Below are 15,144 nucleotides of genomic sequence, written 5' to 3' on the forward strand. Positions count from 1 at the left end.
ATGAAGGTAGGCAATATGTGAGATACCACATACATGAAGGTAGGAAATATGTGAGATACCACTTACTTGAAGGGAGGCAACATGTGAGATACCACAGCCATGTAGGTAGGCAATATGTGAGATACCACATACATGAAGGTAGGCAATATGTGAGATACCACATACATGAAGGTAGGCAATATGTGAGATACCACATACATGAAGGTAGGAAATATGTGAGATACCACATACTTGAAGGGAGGCAATATGTGAGATACCACAGCCATGTAGGTAGGCAATATGTGAGGTACCACATACATGAAGGTAGGCAATATGTGAGATACCACAGCCAAGAAGGTAGGCAATATATGAGATACCACAGCCAAGAAGGTAAGCAATATGTGAGATACCACAGCCATGTAGGTAGGCAATATGTGAGATACCACAGACAAGAAGGAAGGCAATATGTGAGATACCACAGCCAAGAAGGGAGGCAATATGTGAGATACCACAGCCATGTAGGTAGGCAATATGTGAGATACCACAGCCAAGAAGGTAGGCAATATGTGAGATACCACAGCCAAGAAGGTAGGCAATATATGAGATACCACAGCCATGTAGGTAGGCAATATGTGAGATACCACAGCCATGTAGGTAGGCAATATGTGAGATACCACATACAGTCAAGTCCTGTTAATCTGACATTGATGGTTGCAAATGATTATGTCGGATTAATGAATATGTCGGATAAACAAAATTAAGTAGTATCAATGGCGTGATCGAAAATCGGACAACTACACGATAGATAACGATAGAAACACATAATAAAAAAATATAAATGAAATAAGTGGTCATTGGTCGGTCATATTTTCAGGAAATGTTGTTCTGACATGACCGCCCGTAATGGGGTGTCCTCGGCGATAGCGTGAACTTGTATCTGATTTTAACGAGATTGAGGTAATCAAAGCATGTGATTAATCTTGTTTTCTCTATTTAAACTTTGATTGTTTATTGTTTAGCAAGTTTATCTCTGCAGCCATTGTAATATGCACCTACCAGCCAACTCGTCTTGCATCATAACACAGGCTGTGTACTCGTGACTATAGAGTACGCTGATCACTGTGTAGGATTAACGAGACTGATTAATGAGTGATTTCAATAATGGCTGCAAATTAGGTGTGTCGGAGTCGGAGTGCGAGACTGTCGGATTAACGTGTCTAAATAGCACTGATTTAATCGGTTCCCATCATTAGTGTCGGATAAAGCCAATTGTCGGATAAACGAGTGTCGGATTAACAAGAATTGACTGTACATGAAAGTAGGCAATATGTGAGATACCACAGCCAAGAAGGTAGGCAATATATGAGATACTACAGAAAAAAAATGTGAGATACCACAGCTATGAAGAGACAATATGTAAGACCCCACAGTCAAGTGAGTAGGCAATATTTGAGTTATCACAGCCCTGAATTGTTACTGACATAGTGCCATTAAGTGGCGCTCATGATGTCATAGTACAGCCTTGTCACAGTCACATGTTTCTATATAAACTTAACAAATGACTGGGTAATATACAAAATAACCTGCTTATAACTCTTCATCAGATCGGGAGTGAAAATCTATCTTTGAAGCTTGTAGGTTACAGTCTACATGTGGTTCTGAGCAACATGAGCTGAGAATATTTGGAACAATGGAGTAACGTACGGATATTGTTCAAAACCATCTATTTTCCAATTTAGATTTTTGTGGCATGCTGTGTGACTGGCTCCAGTGTTGGCCGATGTGATGAATGTTGATGATACAGGGATAAGTCCGGGACCGTTGCCAGATAAATATTCTTCTCATTCCACTGCAAGTCAGCCAGTGCTGGGGCTGTAGTATAATAAGGCAATCAAAGAAGCACCTGTTTCTGATGGGCAGGCAGTAGCCTGATAGTCAGGATGTCCTAGTGTAACAAGCACTTTTCAGATGATTGAACAGAAAAGGCAGGAGAAAAGGAAGCAGGGGATGTAGGGGGTGGGGGGAGCATATGAAAAAACATCAAATATCAATTTCCGTGAATGAGATGGGGAAGTCGTCCCTAGGGGAGAGAGGGAAATGGGATGCTGGGGAAAGAGGGGAATTGGGCCACAGTTGGAGGAAAAGGATTACTCACTGCTCTGGGGGAGCGAGGGGAGAGGGGTGGATTGTAGATGGAGAGGTGGTCAGGCCCCTGCAATGGGGAAGCGAGGGGAGAGGGGTGGATTGTAGATGGAGAGGTGGTCAGGGCCCTGCAATGGGGAAGCGAGGGGAGAGGGGTGGATTGTAGATGGAGAGGTGGTCAGGGCCCTGCAATGGGGAAGCGAGGGGAGAGGGGTGGATTGTAGATGGAGAGGTGGTCAGGCCCCTGCAATGGGGAAGCGAGGGGAGAGGGGTGGATTGTAGATGGAGAGGTGGTCAGGGCCCTGCAATGGGGAAGCGAGGGGAGAGGGGTGGATTGTAGATGGAGAGGTGGTCAGGGCCCTGCAATGGGGAAGCGAGGGGAGAGGGGTGGATTGTAGATGGAGAGGTGGTCAGGCCCCTGCAATGGGGAAGCGAGGGGAGAGGGGTGGATTGTAGATGGAGAGGTGGTCAGGCCCCTGCAATGGGGAAGCGAGGGGAGAGGGGTGGATTGTAGATGGAGAGGTGGTCAGGGCCCTGCAATGGGGAAGCGAGGGGAGAGGGTGGGGGTCCTATATAGAGAGGAGAATTAGGCCCTGCTTTGGGGGAGCAAGTGGAGAATGGTATGAAAGACCGTGGGGGAGAGGGGTGAAGGCCCCGATAAAGAGAGGAGAGAATTAGGCTCCTGCCTTGGGGGTGTGTGTCCTAGATGGAGAAAAGGGATTAGGCCCCTTAGGCTATTGGAGGAGTGAGGGGAGAGGGGTTTGCCTTAGATCGAGAGGTCAGGTCCCCCGCTATGGTTGAGTGGGGGGAGATGGGTGGGGTCCTCGATGGAGAAAAGGATAAGGCCCCTGCTATGGGAGAGTGAGGGGAGAGGGGTTTGCCTTAGATCGAGAGGTCAGGTCCCCTCTATGGTTGAGTGGGGGGAGAGGGATGAGGGTCCTAGATGGAGAAAAGGATTAGGCCCCTGCTATGGAAGAGTGAGGGGAGAGGGGTTTGCCTGAGATCGAGAGGTCATGTCCCCACTATGGTTGAGTGGGGGGAGAGGGATGAGGGTCCTAGATGGAGAAAAGGATTAGGCCCCTGCTATGGGAGAGTGAGGGGAGAGGGGTTTGCCTTAGATCGAGAGGTCATGTCCCCTCTATGGTTGAGTGGGGGGAGAGGGATGAGGGTCCTAGATGGAGAAAAGGATTAGGCCCTTGCTATGGGAGAGTGAGGGTGAGGGGGAAATTGGTTTGAGTTAGGAGAGGGGTCAGGGCCTTAGATGGAGATGAGGACTAGGCCCCTGCTTTGGGAGACTGAGGGGAGAGGGGGCAGACTGAGGGGAGAGGGGGGAAATTGGGTTGGGTAGGAGAGAGCGGTAAGTGACGTAGATGGAGAGAGGTCCAGCCCTTGTGGGAGAGAAGGGGAAACAGTGGGTGAGGGCCCAGGATTGAATGAGGGAGGGGTTGAGGATCAGGATAAGGAGATGAGGAGAGCAGATACCGAGGATCATGGGGAGCTGGTGGAGGAATCTATAAAGCCTCTTGCTGCCATCATAAGCTGGATGCACTTCCCCAGGGGAGGGGCAGTATTGATCGGGGATGAGGATAATGTAATATTGCCAGGTTTGCAATATGAACTAACCTTGACTTTTTACTAATCAAAATATAGTGCCCTAAAAGTGATTTGTCACAATGGAGATATGAATTTCATTGAGTGAAATTAAATAGAGAATAATGAATTTTCCCCATGTCATGTGTGTTGTTTCTGCTCAAGTAAGCAATGGTTAGAGAATGAGATTGCTGAAGAGAGAGAGGTTACAGAGCTGAGGGGGTACACTGATGGGGGATGGTACAGACATGGGAGAAGATACAGACCTGGGGGAGAGGACATAGGATACAGAGGAGGATACAAAGCTGGGGGAGGGGAGCAGAGCTGGGAAGGATACAGAGCTGGGGAGGGGACAGAGCTGGGAAGGATACAGAGCAGTGGGGAAGGGACAGAGCTAGGGGGATACAAAGCTGGGGGAGGGGGGCAGAGCTGGGAAGGATACAGAGCTGGGGGAGGGGACAGAGCTGGGGGATACAAAGCTGGGGGAGGGGGGCAGAGCTGGGAAGGATACAGAGCTTGAGAGGGGACAGAGCTGGGGGGATACAAAGCTGGGGGAGGGGGGCAGAGCTGGGAGGGGACAGGGGCTGGAAAGGATACAGAGCTGGGGAGGGGACAGAGCTTGGGGGATACAAAGCTGGGAGAGGGGAGAGAGCTGGGAGGGGACAGAGCTGGGAAGGATACAGAGCTGGGGGGAAGGGACAGAGCTGGGAGGATACAGAGCTGTGGGAAGGGGGCAGAGCTGGGGAGGAGACAGAGCTGGGAAGGATACAGAGCTTGGGAGGGAACAGAGCTAGGGGAGGGGACAGAGCTGGGGAGGGGACAGAGCTGGGAAGGATACAGACCTGGGGAGGGGACAGAGCTGGGGGAGGCGACAGAGCTGGGGGGGATACAGAGCTGGGAAGGATACAAAGCTGGGGAGGGGACAGGGGGGGAGGGGAACAGCTTGGGAGCGGACAGAGCTTGAGGAGGATACAGAGTTGGGGGAGGGGACAGAGCTGGGGGAGGGGACAGAGCTGGGGAGGAGACAGAGCTGGGGAGGATACAGAGCTGGGAAGGATACAGAGCTGGGGAGGGGACAGAGCTAGGGAGGGGATAGAGCTAGGGAGGGGATAGAGCTGGGAAAGATACAGAGCTGGGGAGGGGGACAGAGCTGGGGGAGGTGACAGAGCTGGGTAGGATACAGATAGGGGAGCGGAGAGAGCTGGGGGAGGAGACAGAGCTGGGGAGGATACAGAGCTGGGGGAGGGGACAGAGGGGGGGGAGGATACAGAGCTGGGAAGGATACAGAGCTGGGGGAGGGGACAGAGATGGGGGAGCGGAGAGAGCTGGGGGAGGGGACAGAGCTTGGGAGGATACAGAGCTGGGGAGGATACAGAGCTGGGGGAGGGGACAGAGGGGAGGAGGAGGATACAGAGCTGGGAAGGATACATAGCTGGGGGAGGGGACAGAGCTAGGGAGGGGACAGAGCTGGGAAGGATACAGAGCTGGGGAGGGGGACAGAGCTGGGGGAGGTGACAGAGCTGGGTAGGATACAGAGCTGGGTGAGCAGACAGAGCTGGGGGAGGATACAGAGCTGGGGGAGGGGACAGAGCTGGGGGAGGGGACAGAGGGGAGGAGGAGGATACAGAGCTGGGAAGGATACATAGCTGGGGGAGGGGACAGAGCTGGGGAGTGGACAGAGCTAGGGAGGGGACAGAGCTGGGAAGGATACAGAGCTGGGGAGGGGGACAGAGCTGGGGGAGGTGACAGAGCTGGGTAGGATACAGAGCTGGGTGAGCAGACAGAGCTGGGGGAGGATACAGAGCTGGGGGAGGGGGCAGAGCTGGGAAGGATACAGAGCTGGGGGAGGGGACAGGGGGGGGGCACAGCTTTGGAGCGGACAGAGCTGAGGAGCGGACAGAACTGGAGAGGGGGACAGAGCTGGGGGGGATACAGAGCTGGGGGAGGTGACAGAGCTTGGGAGGATACAGAAATGGGGAGGGGACAGAGCTGGGAAGGATACAGAAATGGGGAGGGGACAGAGATGGGGGGGGATACAGAGCTGGGGGAGGTGACAGAGCTTGGGAGGATACAGAACTGGGGAGGGGACAGAGCTGGGAAGGATACAGAGCTGGGGGAGGGGACAGAGATGAGGGGGGGGATACAGAGCTGGGGGAGGTGACAGAGCTTGGGAGGATACAGAACTGGGGAGGGGACAGAGCTGGGAAGGATACAGAGCTGGGGGAGGGGACAGAGCTGGGGGAGGGGACAGAGGGGAGGAGGATACAGAGCTGGGAAGGATACATAGCTGGGGGAGGGGACAGAGCTGGGGGAGTGGACAGAGCTAGGGAGGGGACAGAGCTGGGAAGGATACAGAGCTGGGGAGGGGGACAGAGCTTAGGGAGGTGACAGAGCTGGGTAGGATACAGAGCTGGGGGAGGGGACAGGGGGGGGGGGGGGGGGGGGGGGAACAGCTTTGGAGCGTACAGAGCTGAGGAGCGGACAGAACTGGAGAGGGGGACAGAGCTGGGGGGGGATACAGAGCTGGGGGAGGTGACAGAGCTTGGGAGGATACAGAAATGGGGAGGGGACAGAGCTGGGAAGGATACAGAACTGGGGAGGGGACAGAGATGGGGGGGGGATACAGAGCTGGGGGAGGTGACAGAGCTTGGGAGGATACAGAAATGGGGAGGGGACAGAGCTGGGAAGGATACAGAACTGGGGAGGGGACAGAGATGGGGGGGATACAGAGCTGGGGAGGGGACAGAGATGGGGGGGATACAGAACTGGGGAGGGGACAGAGCTGGGGGGGATACAGAGCTGGGGGGAAGGGACAGAGCTGGGAGGATACAGAGCTGTGGGAAGGGGGCAGAGCTGGGGAGGAGACAGAGCTGGGAAGGATACAGAGCTTGGGAGGGAACAGAGCTAGGGGAGGGGACAGAGCTGGGGAGGGGACAGAGCTGGGAAGGATACAGACCTGGGGAGGGGACAGAGCTGGGGGAGGCGACAGAGCTGGGGGGGATACAGAGCTGGGAAGGATACAAAGCTGGGGAGGGGACAGGGGGGGAGGGGAACAGCTTGGGAGCGGACAGAGCTTGAGGAGGATACAGAGTTGGGGGAGGGGACAGAGCTGGGGGAGGGGACAGAGCTGGGGAGGAGACAGAGCTGGGGAGGATACAGAGCTGGGAAGGATACAGAGCTGGGGAGGGGACAGAGCTAGGGAGGGGATAGAGCTAGGGAGGGGATAGAGCTGGGAAAGATACAGAGCTGGGGAGGGGGACAGAGCTGGGGGAGGTGACAGAGCTGGGTAGGATACAGATAGGGGAGCGGAGAGAGCTGGGGGAGGAGACAGAGCTGGGGAGGATACAGAGCTGGGGGAGGGGACAGAGGGGGGGGGGGGATACAGAGCTGGGAAGGATACAGAGCTGGGGGAGGGGACAGAGATGGGGGAGCGGAGAGAGCTGGGGGAGGGGACAGAGCTTGGGAGGATACAGAGCTGGGGAGGATACAGAGCTGGGGGAGGGGACAGAGGGGAGGAGGAGGATACAGAGCTGGGAAGGATACATAGCTGGGGGAGGGGACAGAGCTAGGGAGGGGACAGAGCTGGGAAGGATACAGAGCTGGGGAGGGGGACAGAGCTGGGGGAGGTGACAGAGCTGGGTAGGATACAGAGCTGGGTGAGCAGACAGAGCTGGGGGAGGATACAGAGCTGGGGGAGGGGACAGAGCTGGGGGAGGGGACAGAGGGGAGGAGGAGGATACAGAGCTGGGAAGGATACATAGCTGGGGGAGGGGACAGAGCTGGGGAGTGGACAGAGCTAGGGAGGGGACAGAGCTGGGAAGGATACAGAGCTGGGGAGGGGGACAGAGCTGGGGGAGGTGACAGAGCTGGGTAGGATACAGAGCTGGGTGAGCAGACAGAGCTGGGGGAGGATACAGAGCTGGGGGAGGGGGCAGAGCTGGGAAGGATACAGAGCTGGGGGAGGGGACAGGGGGGGGGCACAGCTTTGGAGCGGACAGAGCTGAGGAGCGGACAGAACTGGAGAGGGGGACAGAGCTGGGGGGGATACAGAGCTGGGGGAGGTGACAGAGCTTGGGAGGATACAGAAATGGGGAGGGGACAGAGCTGGGAAGGATACAGAAATGGGGAGGGGACAGAGATGGGGGGGGATACAGAGCTGGGGGGAGGTGACAGAGCTTGGGAGGATACAGAACTGGGGAGGGGACAGAGCTGGGAAGGATACAGAGCTGGGGGAGGGGACAGAGATGAGGGGGGGGATACAGAGCTGGGGGAGGTGACAGAGCTTGGGAGGATACAGAACTGGGGAGGGGACAGAGCTGGGAAGGATACAGAGCTGGGGGAGGGGACAGAGCTGGGGGAGGGGACAGAGGGGAGGAGGATACAGAGCTGGGAAGGATACATAGCTGGGGGAGGGGACAGAGCTGGGGGAGTGGACAGAGCTAGGGAGGGGACAGAGCTGGGAAGGATACAGAGCTGGGGAGGGGGACAGAGCTTAGGGAGGTGACAGAGCTGGGTAGGATACAGAGCTGGGGGAGGGGACAGGGGGGGGGGGGGGGGGGGAACAGCTTTGGAGCGTACAGAGCTGAGGAGCGGACAGAACTGGAGAGGGGGACAGAGCTGGGGGGGGATACAGAGCTGGGGGAGGTGACAGAGCTTGGGAGGATACAGAAATGGGGAGGGGACAGAGCTGGGAAGGATACAGAACTGGGGAGGGGACAGAGATGGGGGGGGGATACAGAGCTGGGGGAGGTGACAGAGCTTGGGAGGATACAGAAATGGGGAGGGGACAGAGCTGGGAAGGATACAGAACTGGGGAGGGGACAGAGATGGGGGGGATACAGAGCTGGGGAGGGGACAGAGATGGGGGGGATACAGAACTGGGGAGGGGACAGAGATGGGGGGGGATACAGAACTGGGGAGGTGACAGAGCTTGGGAGGATACAGAACTGGGGAGGGGACAGAGCTTGGGAGGATACAGAACTGGGGAGGGGACAGAGATGGGGGGGGGATACAGAACTGGGGAGGTGACAGAGCTTGGGAGGATACAGAACTGGGGAGGGGACAGAGATGGGGGGGATACAGAGCTAGGGGAGGTGACAGAGAGCTTGGGAGGATACAGAACTGGGGAGGGGACAAAGCTGGGAAGGATACAGAGCTGGGGGGGGGGGGGGGGAACAGAGCTGAGGAACGGACAGAGCTGGGGGAGGGGACAGAGCTGGGAAGAATACAGAGCTGGGAAGAATACAGAGCTGGGGAGCGGACAGAGGTTGAATATATACAACCAGAGTTGTATGCCACTGTATTGATTAATGATTTCTTGTGCCAGATATTGCTCGAATTTAGGATTGGAAAGTTTGTCCAAGATGACGAATGTCACTCCTTTACTATTTCATATATGGTGAGGGGTACATATTATCTGCCCAGCGTAAATAATGCTTACAAATTACCATCAAGTTCCTGTGTTCCCAAGCAATACCTTGGTCACTAAACTTCACCTGAAATACAACGCTTGCTGAGTAAAACTTTGTTTACAATAATTAAACCTCCCCCAATAAATAAGTGGTCACAATACTACTGCTGTCAGATGCCCCAACTGATGCTGACTTCTGCAACATATTGACTGCACTGACCTTGTCAACGATTATCAGTTCCACACAGACAATATAATTCCTAGTAAAACTGTTCCATAGGAATAATTCCAGTCGAAATTATAGTACGAAGCAACAATTTCACACAAGGAACAGATACTCTTTGACAGCCTCAGTTTACTGAAGGGTAAGGTAGATGAAACTGATTGAAGCACACCTACAATCCTTGTAAGTGAGTCAGGTGGCTCACTGGCCTTGAATCAACTCATCAACTGGCCAACAGTTGTACATCTATTGTGATGGTTTCATGCGACTGCTTTCAGCTTTGACAATAGCAATACCCCTAGAGCTGACATACAGGAGCTACATGCCCCAGGGCTGACATACAGGAGCTACATGCCACAGGGCTGACATACAGGAGTAACATGCCCTTGGAGCTGACATACAGGAGTTACATGCCCCTGGAGCTGACATACAGGAGTTACATGCCCCTGCAACTGACATACTGAAGTGACATGCCCCTGGAGCTGACATACAGGAATAACATGCCCCTGAAGCTGACATACAGGAATAATATGCCCCTGAAGCTGACATACAGGAGTAACATGCCCCTGGAGCTGACATACAGGAGTTACATGCCCCTGGAGCTGACATACAGGAGTAACATGCCCCTGGAGCTGACATACAGGAGTTACATGCCCCTGGAGCTGACATACAGAGTAAGATGCCACTGGAGCTGACATAAAGAGTTACATGCCCCTGGAGCTGACATACAGGAGTTACATGCCCCTGGAGCTGACATAAAGGAGTAACATGCCCCTGGAGCTGACATACAGGAGTTACATGCCCCTGGAGCTGACATACAGAGTAAGATGCCACTGGAGCTGACATAAAGAGTTACATGCCCCTGGAGCCAATATACAGGAGTTACATGCCCTTGGAACTGACATACAGAGTTACATGCCCCTTGAGCCGACATACAGGAGTTACATGCCCTTGGAACTGACATACAGAGTTACATGCCCCTTGAGCTGACATACAGGAGTTACATGCCCCTGGAACTGACATACATAGTTACATGCCCCTGGAGCCGACATACAGAATAACATGCCCCTGCAGCTGACATACAGACTTACATGCCCCTGGAACTGACATACAGAGTTACATGCCCCTGGAGCCGACAAACAGGAGTTACATGCCCCTGGAACTGACATACAGAGTTACATGCCCCTGGAGCCGACATACAGAATAACATGCCCCTGGAGCTGACATACATAAGTTGACATGTAACTACTGTGACAGATCGTGTTGACCTGAGGCTGTTTTTTGCCTTTATGCTTCTAAATTCAGTTGTGACTACCGTTCCTGATCATGTTGCCCTGAACAAAAGGAACCTTGACTGACCTGGACAGTGCGACTTGAACATGGAGTTCCGGAGTTCCTTGAGTTCCTGGAACTGAGCCAGAGAGAACCGGTTCTCCTCCACAGGTGTGCTGGCAATTGCTCCGACCTCCGCAGTGTGGGCCAAACTGCTCTGGACGACGTACATGTGGATTCCTGCACAGAACCATAACATCTGTATGTACAACATGTATGATCTCATACATACCATCTAGAGTTGTTTTCAAGTACTTGTCTATTCCATGGAAGAGGCTAGGTGAGGTGAATGGAGGAAGAATATCTGTAAACAGTGTTCTCACTATCCCCCGCCATGGTGCCCATTAGAATTATCTTCATAGTCATATAATTAAGAAGAGATAGGTACTAGGATCGCTTTATGTCATCAGAAAAAATAAGTACACGGGTGTGAGTGAGTGAGTGCTTTTAACAGTATACCAGTTATATCAAGGCCTGTCAGCTTATTGTGGGAGGAAAGTCTAAGTGATGCTGGTCTCAGACGTTTACCACTTCGGTGAAACACACGTGCACGGGTATGGTGCTGACAAACCAATGGGATTCGAACCTACAATCATAGGTTTCTGGTGTGCCCAAGGGATGCAACTCTGCACGAATCGTGGCGCCTTAGACGACTGGGCCACTGATGCCCCCCGAGTACATGTGAAATTAATACACACAAAAGGCCCTACTCTGGAAAAAATAATTTATGGCACCATTTCTCTACCTCAGTCTTGACAAGTATCTCTTAGATAAGCTTACAAACTTTTATTCATGTATCATCAGTAGTTTCTGAGAAAAGTTGTCCCCATTGCAGACATTACATACAAGGTTGAAAAGCATGGAGCAGGGGCCATAACTCTGTAAAAAATAATTTACTGCACCAATTTTCTCTCAGTCTTGACAATTATTTCAAAGACAAGCATGCAAACTGTCTCTCATGAAACTTCAGTAGTTTCTGAGAAAACTTGTCTCCATTGCAGACACTATGCACAAAGTCAAATAGCACAGAGCGAGGGCATAACTCTGTAAAATTGAATTTAACTCATTTAAGATCATGACCAGTAATATCAGTGTGTGAAATTTCATTTCTCTAACTGAAATAGTATTTGAGAAACTTTGTACCCTTTGAGAAGCGTATATATTGACGGAAAGATGGAAGAGCGGACAGACAAACTCCATTCCTGTATGCCCTGCCACACTTCATGGCAGGGGATAATAATCTTTGTGTAGTAGAAATTAGAAAAATCACCAGCAGCGGTCAAATTCCAACAAAACCTAAAAGCACCCTGTTTCAATGGGCTGCTAAAAACATCCAGATGTCAAGATAAAGTCATAAATACCTAGCTGAGCAGGGTGCCGTTGTACAAACCAACATTAGTGCTACGACTGTCGTAAGTCTATGTTAAGGTATGGGAGTTATGATCACCTTAGTGCTAGGATCGCTTTGTACAACGGCCTCCAGAACTATAACATCTTTGTGTCCATCACACCTGTTCATTCCTGAACAGCTTGACTCATTCTCCCTTTTTTCCACCTCAGTATGATGAACCAACTGGCAACTGACTGTACAAACACATGCAGTATAAAAAACATACACCAATCAACTGATCGTGCTACAGCATCACTGAAAGACTCACCACTGTTCTTGGCGGCAGTGGCCTCGGAGAGGATGTGGCTGGCATCATCGTTGACTCTCCCCACCGTCATCAATATGATGGCGTCAGCTACATGTTTGCGGTTGCCCTGATGAGGCAGAAACATCTGTGTGCGTGCTACGTGTATAGCCTCACTGACATTGGCGGTGCCACCCCGATGCTGGAGTCTAAGTAGTGCCAGATACAGCTGCTTCTTGTCGCGATAGTCACTCATCTGAAACTCAACATGAGCCTTGTCGTTGAAGGTCATGAAGCCAACCCGGACATTGCCGCCATTGATGTCGCTGTGGACTAGGTAGAAGCGGACGAAGTCAAGAGCAAGGTTGAAGTTGAAGAGGCCAAACTCAGACGAGGTTTCCAGAATGAAGACGAGATCAACCCGGGCATCCCCACAACCTGGAACACAAAACACACAGACTAATGAGGCATCCAACTATTGCAGGAGTTGTCAAAACATACAGCGACTATTGGGGCATCAAACTATTGCAGGAGTTGCCAAAACACACAGCGACTATTGGGGCATCAAACTATTGCAGGAGTTGTCAAAACACACAGTGACCATTGGGGCATCAAACTATTGCAGGAGTTGTCAAAACATACAGTGACCATTGGGGCATCAAACTATTGCAGGAGTTGTCAAAACACACAGTGACAATTGGGGCATCCAACTATTGCAGGAGTTGTCAAAACATACAGTGACTATTGGGGCATCAAACTATTGCAGGAGTTGTCAAAACATACAGTGACTATTGGGGCATCCAACTATTGCAGGAGTTGTCAAAACACACAGTGACCATTGAGGCATCCAACTATTGCAGGAGTTGTCAAAACACACAGTGACCATTGGGGCATCCAACTATTGCAGGAGTTGTCAAAACACACAGCGTCTATTAGGGCATCCAACTATTGCAGGAGTTGTCAAAACACACAGCGTCTATTAGGGCATCCAACTATTGCAGGAGTTGTCAAAACACACAGTGACTATTGGGGCATCCAACTATTGCAGGAGTTGTCAAAACACACAGCGTCTATTAGGGCATCCAACTATTGCAGGAGTTGTCAAAACACACAGTGACTATTGAGGCATCCAACTATTGCAGGAGTTGTCAAAACACACAGTGACTATTGAGGCATCCAACTATTGCAGGAGTTGTCAAAACACACAGCGACTATTAGGGCATCCAACTATTGCAGGAGTTGTCAAAACACACAGCGACTATTAGGGCATCCAACTATTGCAGGAGTTGTCAAAACACACAGGGACTATTGAGGGCATCTACATGGCTTGTCATAAAACTTAATAAAATTTAGGATTGTGTTTTCAAAATTGGGTGGTTCTTACCTCAAGCTATCATGCCTGACCCAGATGTGAGACTCTAAGGGCCGTGTGGCAACATAGAAATGTGCTGACTGCGCCCAAATAATTCACTCACTCACTCACTCACTGATGTCTGCTTGGGGAAGGTCACTCACGTCTGTTTTGATGCGTGTTGTTTTTCCGGATGTACCACGACACAGCTGGTGTTGGTGTCCCCGCAACGTCACACTCCAGAGTCACGCTGTCCCCAGCCGCCACTGTCACTGTCTCCAGAGATGCCTCGATGTGGGGTGGCACTGAGAAGTAGAGGTGAATATCGTGAAGCAACTAAATCTATTCCACTCCTGCCCATCCACCCACTCGCCCATCCAGCCAAACACTTACCCATCCACTAGACCATCCACTTGCTAAATCCATTCAGCCATCCACCGTCTCACCCACCCTCTCACTCATCCACTCACTCACCTATCAAACCAACCATCCACCCAACCTTCCACTCATTCATCCAAACAACCATCCACCCAACCATCCAGCTAACTCCACACAATTCACAGCCATTCACTGATCAACACATTCACTCTCCCAACCATACATCACTCACCCATCCACACATTCACTCACCCATCCACACATTCACTCACCCATCCACACATTCACTCACCCATCCATACATTCACTCACCCATCAACACATTCACTCTCCCAACCATACATAACTCACCCATCCATACATTCACTGGCCCAACCATACATAACTCACCCATCCGCACAGTCACTCACACAACCCTACATAACTCACCCATCCACATATTCACTCATCCAACCATACATAACTCACCCATCCACACATTCACACCCATCCACATACATCCAACCATACATAACTCACCCATCCACACAGTCACTCACACAACCATACATAACTCAACCATCCACATATTCACTCGCCCAAACATACATAACTCACCCATCAACACAGTCACTCTCCCAGCCATACATAACTCACCCATCCACATATTCACTCGCCCAACCATACATAACTCACCCATCAACACAGTCACTCTCCCAACCATACATAACTCACCCATCCACATATTCACTCATCCAACCATACATAACTCACCCGTCCACACATTCACACCCATCCACATACATCCAACCATACATAACTCACCCATCAACACAGTCACTCTCCCAACCATACATTACTCAACCATCCACATATTCACTCATCCAACCATACATAACTCACCCGTCCACACATTCACTCGCCCAACCATACATAACTCACCCATCCACACATTCACACCCATCCACATACATCCAACCATACATAACTCACCCATCAGCACAGTCACTTACACATCCACACATTCACTCTGCCAACCATACATAACTCACCCATCCACACATTCACACCCATCCACATACATCCAACCATATATAACTCACCCATCCGCACAGTCACTCACACA

General features: G+C 51.7%; 1 protein-coding gene across 3 annotated transcripts in view; it reads right to left on the reverse strand.

Annotated features, from left to right (window-relative positions):
• LOC124114183 overlaps positions 1–15,144 on the reverse strand; it is a 209,670-nt gene that overhangs the window by 178,125 nt on the left and 16,401 nt on the right. For all 3 annotated transcript variants that reach the window (XM_048388931.1, XM_048388932.1, XM_048388933.1), the window contains exons 8-10: positions 13,826–13,966; positions 12,335–12,748; positions 10,704–10,856 (exon numbers count right to left, since the gene is read on the reverse strand). In XM_048388931.1, coding sequence (XP_048244888.1) covers positions 10,704–10,856; positions 12,335–12,748; positions 13,826–13,966 — 708 coding nt within the window. The remainder of the gene's footprint in view (positions 1–10,703; positions 10,857–12,334; positions 12,749–13,825; positions 13,967–15,144) is intronic.

The sequence above is a fragment of the Haliotis rufescens genome, unplaced genomic scaffold (genome assembly GCF_023055435.1).
Source record: "Haliotis rufescens isolate VD_foot unplaced genomic scaffold, xgHalRufe1.0.p SCAF_8, whole genome shotgun sequence".
Lineage (NCBI taxonomy): Eukaryota > Metazoa > Mollusca > Gastropoda > Lepetellida > Haliotidae > Haliotis > Haliotis rufescens.